General features: G+C 39.7%; 1 protein-coding gene across 1 annotated transcript in view; it reads right to left on the bottom strand.

The window, feature by feature from the left end:
• Window positions 1-405: 405 nt before the first annotated feature.
• F5 (coagulation factor V) overlaps window positions 406-8,024 on the bottom strand; it is a 69,997-nt gene continuing 62,378 nt past the window's right edge. Inside the window, exons 23-25 of the mRNA XM_021198636.2 lie at window positions 5,640-5,791; window positions 2,598-2,780; window positions 406-873 (exon numbers count right to left, since the gene is read on the bottom strand). Of these exons, the coding sequence (XP_021054295.1) occupies window positions 727-873; window positions 2,598-2,780; window positions 5,640-5,791 (482 nt within the window). The 3' untranslated portion in view covers window positions 406-726. The remainder of the gene's footprint in view (window positions 874-2,597; window positions 2,781-5,639; window positions 5,792-8,024) is intronic.

Here is an 8,024-nt window from a genome sequence, read left to right as displayed (position 1 = left end):
TACGCTCTCTCCTCTCACTGTGGGTTCCAGGACTTGAACTCAGGCCATCGGGTTTGTTTTGTGTTGTGTTGTATTGCTGTTGTTGTTTTTTTTTGTTGTTGTTGTTTGTTTTGTTGTGTTGTTGTTTTGTTTTGGATGCAAGCACTTTTGCCTGCTGAGCCAGCCCAACACTGGGTATTTTAAGTTCTCACTTAATTACAACAAGATATTTTTTCTCTATGATTAAAAAAAACTCAACTACTTTTGTTTCCATTGTTTACAAATTACAGTTTGCTTTTAAAAGAAAAATATAGAAATAAAGATTTTCTAGGTCCATGGAAAGTTTTCAAAAATATTATCTCTTTTGCTAATGTCTACAGGATTTGAAAGAGCCACAGTGAATCATATCATTCCATTATATAATTATTACATTATATAATGTCTTTAATCATAGTGAAAGACAGTCATATTCTTGCTGGGTCTTAATATTTCCCCATTTACATTCAAATCAGTGAAGAAACAATAGCCGCCATCTCACTTAATGGCAGCGATGAAGGAACATTGTAAAAGATTCTCATATAAAGCTTTATTCTCAACTAGAAAAAAAAAACAGCAGAACGTTTGTTAACATTTAAAATATCCATGCTATATGGCCTGCTCTAAATGGTTTAGGTCTGAAGGAGTTTCTTCAGCTTTCATTCTCTCTTTTCCTTTTTTTTTTTTTTCTTTTCTTTTTGGAATTTAATTCTAATAAATGTCACAGCCAAAGAGTTCCAGGCGAAGTGCAATGCTTTGGTTCCATGTTTTAGGAATGATGCGGATAAATCTGGAAATAATGGGCGGGTTGAAAAAGTTCTTCATGTGCCCCTTGGTGTTGCTATTTCCTTCAAAAATCTGAAAGGAAAACACGATTAAAATGGTCAACATTGGCATCGTGGGCATTCATTTTTATTCTCTCTCTTTTTTTTGTCATTACTTTTACATATTTTCATATGTACATTTTATTTTTATTAGATATTTTCTTTATTTACTTTTCAAATGTTATCACCTTTCCTAGTTTCCCCTCCGAAAATCCCCTATCCCCTCCCCCTCCCCCTGTTCCCCAATCCACCCACTACCATTCCTGGCCCTGGCATTCCCCTATACTAGGGAATAGAACCTTTACAGGACCTAGGGCCTCTCCACCCATTGATGACCCACTAGGCCATCCTCTGCTACATATGCAGCTAGAGCCACTGGTTAGTTCATATTGGTGTTCCTCCTATAGAGCTGCAAACCCCTTCAGCTCCTTGGGTATTTTCTGTAGCTCCTTCATTGGGGACCCTGTGCTCTGTCCAATGGATGACTGTAAGCATCCACTTCTGTATTTGCCAGGCAATGGCAGAGCCTCTCAGGAGACAGCTATATCAGGCTCCTGTCAGCAAGCTGTTGGCATTAATTTATCTTCTTATACCAGAGTCAGTCATCTTTGTTTTTTCTTTATTCTCAGGATACTGGGAAATCACAAGCCAGAGAGATGTCTCCTTAAAGATGCTCATTTCTCAATCAGATGTGTCAAATTAGGAAAAAAAAAAAAAAAGCAGACACAAGTGTTTGCAAAACTACTTCTATAGCCTCTTAATAGCTGTGTGGCCTTAAAGAAGTCATTATGTTCCTCTGTACTCCACTGCCTCATCCTCAGAATGAGAATAATAAAAGCTCGGCCTCACAGGCACTGCACAGGTTTGAAAGTGTGCAAATACACAGCAAGAGCCCGGTGAGTACCATGTAGCAGATGCCAATAAGTAACTTGCTATTATTGACATTCAGTATAAACGTGGCCCTGCGGTTCTCTTTATTTCTACTTTCAGCTGTGTGCTTCTTCCCCTTGAGTGTTGGCTCCTGTTCGTTTTTTTGTTTTCACTCTCAGGAAGTTCCCTGAGATGAACTCACACAGCAGTCCCTGACTGCAGGTTTCCTGGTGTGAGGAAAGCCTGCTATAACAAGAGAAAACCTACCGGCAGGGGTTTAAAACACAAGAGGCCCAAACATGTTCCTTGCGGAGTGAGCATTTAGGTAGAATTCATAAAGCTCAGTTTCCCTCCACCTGGGAGCTTTAGCCTGGTTCCAACTCCAGGATTCCTAAACACATTTCCCTGGCTCTGTTTCTGGTAGCATTATGAAACCAGCTAATAGAAGGCAGAGGGACTTAGGAATGTAACCGAGCAGTTGATTTCACAAGAAGGGTAGACTCCCCAAATGTTTCCTTTTCGTAGCAGTGTGGCATACAGAGGCTTGTGGTCCTGGGCATCTGATTTGCTACACACAGCAAGTCTATCTTCAGCAAAGGTTTTATCATTGTGTCAAAAGACTTTCTGGATAGATTCACCATCCTTCTAAGTCGGAGATAACAAAAGCCTCACAGCACGCCATGGTATTTTCTCCTCCCTGTTACACAGGTGGCTGAGTCAGAAAAGTGATACAAATGGCGTCCCTGCTGAGACCAGCCACCTATAGAAGCGGTGGGACTGGGGTGGTGAAGAATTGGGGGAGGGGTAGAGAATCAGCATTGGCGAATGCGAGCTACTGTTATTTCTCATCCGGAAACAGTTTCCAGACAGTTCCACAGCATCCTGTACCTTGTCCACCATGGAAGATTTCTGCCTGTAAGGTTTCCATGCCACACCCTGGTCGCTGTACTGGATGCTGTAGCTCTTCACGTACATCTCAGAGGATAGAGACTTACAGCCCTGCGTGACAATGGCTGTTACCTTCTTGATTTTGAGCAGATCGACTTGTAACCACTGCTTGTTGTTGTTTGCCTACCGAAGCAACAACAAAGAAAGCACTGAGATGAGAAAAGGGGTTCTCCTTTCTTTTCCTGAAGCACAAGATGTTTAGGGCTGGAGAGATGGCTCAGCAGTTTAAGGCTAGGCTCACAACCCCAAACAGAAGAACAAGATGCTTAGAAAATGCATAAAGCTTTTCCATCTCATCTCCTCCTTTCTTTTAGAAGACTCCCCTGGGATTTCATGTTTGTTGTTATGAATCATGACCAGGAGGGGGATTAGAGAGAAAGTAGTAGAATATGCCTGACTGGGGAAGGCAATGCTAAAGGGAAATAAACAGGTTAGGATCGAAGTATAATGACAAAACACCATAAAGAAATCCACCACAAAAATAAAACCCTATTGCTTTGTATACCTACTTAAAAATATTTCATTTCTACTGATGCATTCCATGTTGTCTACAATGATTATTTGCTTGTTGCTTGTTTAGGTCCTTTTGCTGCTCCAGGGCACGGGGGGGGGGGGCTTATTACTCCCCGCCCCACCCCAACCCCGGTATTCATAGCAATACAAGGTACAAAGTTGGCTTTAATAAGTAGCTGCTGGATCCTTAACTGACAAATGAATTTTACTTTAAACAAAAAGAATAAATTTCCGAATTATCTGAAAGTATTTTAAGCAAGTTTGTTTAACTGCTGTAAATTGTTTCAGGGATGTCTGAGAAATTCTGAGTTAAGTATCTGCTTGAGTCATGCCACAGTCTAGTGTCACAAAAGGTCTCCTCATGTTTAGTGAAGACATGCTCCTGAAGAGAGTTCAGAGGGACTAATGTCTGGAGCTGTCTGGGATGAATTTCTACCTTTTGGAGACGTATCATGCAATTATGGATGGAATAAATGATAGTCCCTCAACATCATTCCTATTCATGTGGATGTATGTGTGTGTATATGAATATATATCTATATATTTACGTGATAAAGTTTTTAAAAGAAAATTGATTGAATTAAAGGATTAAAACTTTGTTAACTTTGTGAGACCCTCTGTGTGTCATCTTAGAGTGACTTAAAATTAAGGTTGTATCAATGATACAAGATACAGGTGAAGGATTTTGGATATATCAGGTAAGAGACACTCCCCCATGGACAGACTGGCTATGCACACCTGCATGTGTCTGGCTTTGATTTTAAGCCTCCTTAAATGTCATATAAAGATACTTTATGCGAAGAGAAGGTTAGATGAAACAGAAATTTCTGACTTAGAAATTCAGATTAAATAGAACATTAAAAAACTAAAATTAGCATTTATTTGGAGAGGTCTTAATTACAATCCCCATGATTAAAGCTAACTATATAGAAAGGATTTCTTTTAAAGATGGTAGAACAGAGTGTAGGGTGACAAGATTTACCATGTACAGGTTTAAAGGGATGTCTGGAGAATAACTATATGCCACTTTTATTTATTATTTATATTTTAATGTCAGTATGTAATGTAACAAACGTTACTATTTTAATTGTTTTAGTTTCTCCGAGTATCAGTTTCTGTTGCAAAATTGCAACATGAAATGTTTGGGTTGTTTCACACAGGGGAGCAGCTGGAGTTTTGGCCAAGAATGGAATTCTAGCCAAGATTCTGCCTCGACACTAAACTGAGATTTAATCGGTGGACAGAGAGATTTGGAGAGATGCTTCATTATAAACTGCTGCCAGACCAGCATTCTGTGAGTTCACAATAGGGAAGAATGGGTTTCAGTGCACGGGGATTGGCTCCAAAGCCACTCACTGTGTGTGACTCACATGCCACACTTTTCTCTTCTGTCTACTGGCCTACTCTGAGATTAGAACTAAGATTTCTTCAGAGTTTAGGAATTAGGGTATATTTACATGTATAAATATTTATATATCATATATTATTTATATATTTACATATATATTAACACATATCTTAAGGGACTAGATAGTACACTTGGATTGTCTTGTCTGAAGGGATCATAAAGTTACCACAGTATTGTGATCCCACTATCAGGCAAAGAATGAAATAAAAATAAGTTAGCTATTAACAATTATCCTCAAACCAAATGACCTGCAATATTTAGTGGAACAAGATCAAAGGAACTTTCTGGAAGGTGTTTGCTTAACTCGGATCACTGATTTATACTCCTGGATTCATAACTGTGCTTTCTCCAACTGTCTTGAGGAATGTCACAAAGAAAGGGAAGGAAAATTTGTAAAGTGGCAAATTATGAAAAAAAGAGATATATTATAAACCATAATTAGTTTTCCATTATTAATGTTAAAGTGTCTCACCTAGGAACTGGTAAGCAACTACTGTCCCCATTTACGTACACGAGGACTTACTGTTGCCATGCAGAGAATGTACAAAAAAACTGAGCCTAAAACAGTGGTTCTCAACCTGTGGGTCGAGACCCCTTTGGGGGTCAAATGGCTTTTCATGGGGTTTGCGTGCCAGATACCCTGCATATCAGATATTTACATTATGGTTCATAACAGTAGCAAAAAAATATAGTTATGAAGTAGTAACAAAAATAATTTTATGCTTGGGGGGTCACCACGACACAAGTCACTGTACCAAAGAGTCACAATATTAAGAAGGTTGAGAATCTAAAACACATACTACCTAGTTCTTTGCAAGCTGTTGTCCCTTCCTGCTTTAAATCAAAGCTACCAAGAACTACAGGGACGGGGTATGACTTTTCTCCAAGTCATGGTTAGAGCCTAAAGCTGTTGATTCTGCAAAACTTCCTAGATTCTCAGACTTGGGATTTCAGAGGCTCACACTCTGGTTGGTTCCCAGCCACCCTCCTGTCCCCTGTGGTGGTGGTCATTGTTTGTTTCTGAAAAGTGAGAGAACTCCATTTATAATGGTTGATGTCACCTTGGCTTGCCAGGCGTTCACTCTGCCCTGGGCATTCAGGCGAGCAAGGGAAGGCTCCCAGTAGTCTCCCCACCATGACTTTTTAAATGAAGATGCAGTAATTTGCTTGTTTTGAATCCTTCCATCTTCCAGGCCCAGTGGTGTAGAACATCCTGTCAAGGAGAAAGTAATATGATTAATTACACAGCACTAATGGTCCTTGCGCTGCATTTTGCAACACAGGCCAAAAAAAAAAAAAAAATCACTTCCAGGAAACAGCAAAACAAAGAACAATTTATTCAATTCAAGTGCAAATACCATTCTGGTGCTACGAATATATTATTCAATGCTCATACATCCATTTGACAGAACTGGACACAGAATACAGCAAGACACAAGAGCTTGGCCCACACAAGACTGTCAGGAGAAGAGGAAACTGAACTGACAGCCAGTGTCCCATCCAACACAGTATCTTAAGTGTGGGTTCTCCCTTCTTCAGACAGCCGTGGAGTCTCAAGTCTTTGCTTTGAGATAGATGCTGGTTCTGAACAATACGTACCAGCATGCAGCATATAATGACATTTCCATTAATAACAGACTACACAAATCCTAGTGGTCCCATTAGGCTATGGAGCTGTTGCAACATCATAGTTGTCACAAGTAACATATAGCCTCTGTGTTTGTGATGGTGTCTGTATAAATCAGCCTACTGTGCTGAGACATGTGTAGTACAGTGCACACAGTTATGAACAATTCATAATATTCAATAATAAACCACAATGTAACTGCTTTGTGTGTTGACCATACTTCTTATCGTTATTTTTGAACGTGTGCCTTCTACTTGTAAGAAATTAGCTTACTGTAAAACAGTGGGGTGTTGTGCTCACTTGCTCTGTCTCTTGATTGTATCAAGACCATGTTGGGTGACTGGCCGGTACTGTGTAAACACAATCTATGATGTTTGCACAGTAAAACACAAAATGGCCTAAAGATGCAGTTCTAATGGATTCCTCTGGCGCAGCAATGCGTGGCTGTACTGAAAGGAGAGTTTCTGCCAACAGAAGCCATGGAGATGTATGTAGTGGGGCTTTGGTAGCCACCTTTTCTGTTTTCAACATTTTGAACACATATACTCTTTAGACTTTTGCCTGGACATAATTTTGAGCATTCTAGGGAAGCAAGGATGAATGAACTATTGGCATAGGAAACCTAGTGAGTGAGGGAAGGCAACTGACTGTCTTAGTGCTGCTTTGTTTTTCCTTGGGGGGAAAAACACAAAAATGCAGACATTTTCTTGAAGCAATAGCTTGCTTTCTCTATGTGCCCCTCCACCAAAAAAAAAAAAAAAAAAAAAAAAAATAAAAAAAAAAAAAAAAAAAAAAAAATCTTGAAAGAAACATTCACTGCTTGCTATGTAAGTTCCAAAAAGCGAAGAGAAAAATGTCATGCTCCTTCTGTAGAACAGGAATATTTTTAGTAAATTAACAGAACCAAACCTCACATTTTTAGATTTGTTAGACTACATGATTGACCAAAGCTACCACTGACACTGTGATTATGGAAATAAACCCCCCATAACTTACAGATCTGTTTCACAGGATAATCCTGCCTATACAACATTTGTTTTCTGTGTGGGCGGTTTTCTACACTGCTGATATCCAGACACTGGCAAGTGTCCCTATGCATAGCTCTTAGAAGTGTCATGTGCAGCACTATCTGCTTTGGTAAGAAACTGATTCCAAAGTTCAGGTACTTGCTTCACGTGAGTTGGGCCTTTCTCCCCTACCTCAGGGGAAGACCAGGTAGCTTCCCGGGGCATGACACAGCATGTGATGCTTCATCCCTTCACCTACTCCTGTCTTTAGAAGTCCCCTGAGGCCTGGGTGTTTTTGTCTTTTACCCCAAAATGCCTGGACAATGATAGTATTTCCTGCATATTCCTGAAAGTTAAAAACACTGGAAAGATCATCTGGAGAGATGGCTCAGCAGTTAAGAGCACTGACTGCTCTTTCAGAAGATCTGGGTTCGATTCCCAGCACATGCAAGGCAGCTTACTACCGTCTGTAACTCCAGGATCCATCACCTTCACAGAGACACATATGCAGCCAAAACATCAATGTGCATAAAATAAAAAAAAAAATAAATTATTAAAACAATCCTGGAAAGCCTTGCTTAAAAAAAATCAGAGACTCGTCAGTGGACTATTATGGCTGTTGATTATGACCTAGATTTATTAGATCACAAGACAAATTTCATCCCCTGGGGAAAAAAAATAGAAGCTTGGGAAGACTCAGGTTCTTAGACAGGGTCCAAAACAGAACACAGAGCACACTCGTGGTTTCAGAAATTGAAAGCCAGGTTCAGATTCAAAAAATGCTCAATGATCACCAAAAAAAAAAAAAAAAA

This window comes from Mus pahari, chromosome 5, assembly GCF_900095145.1.
Source record: "Mus pahari chromosome 5, PAHARI_EIJ_v1.1, whole genome shotgun sequence".
NCBI lineage: Eukaryota > Metazoa > Chordata > Mammalia > Rodentia > Muridae > Mus > Mus pahari.
This window is presented reverse-complemented; position numbering and strand designations above follow the sequence as displayed.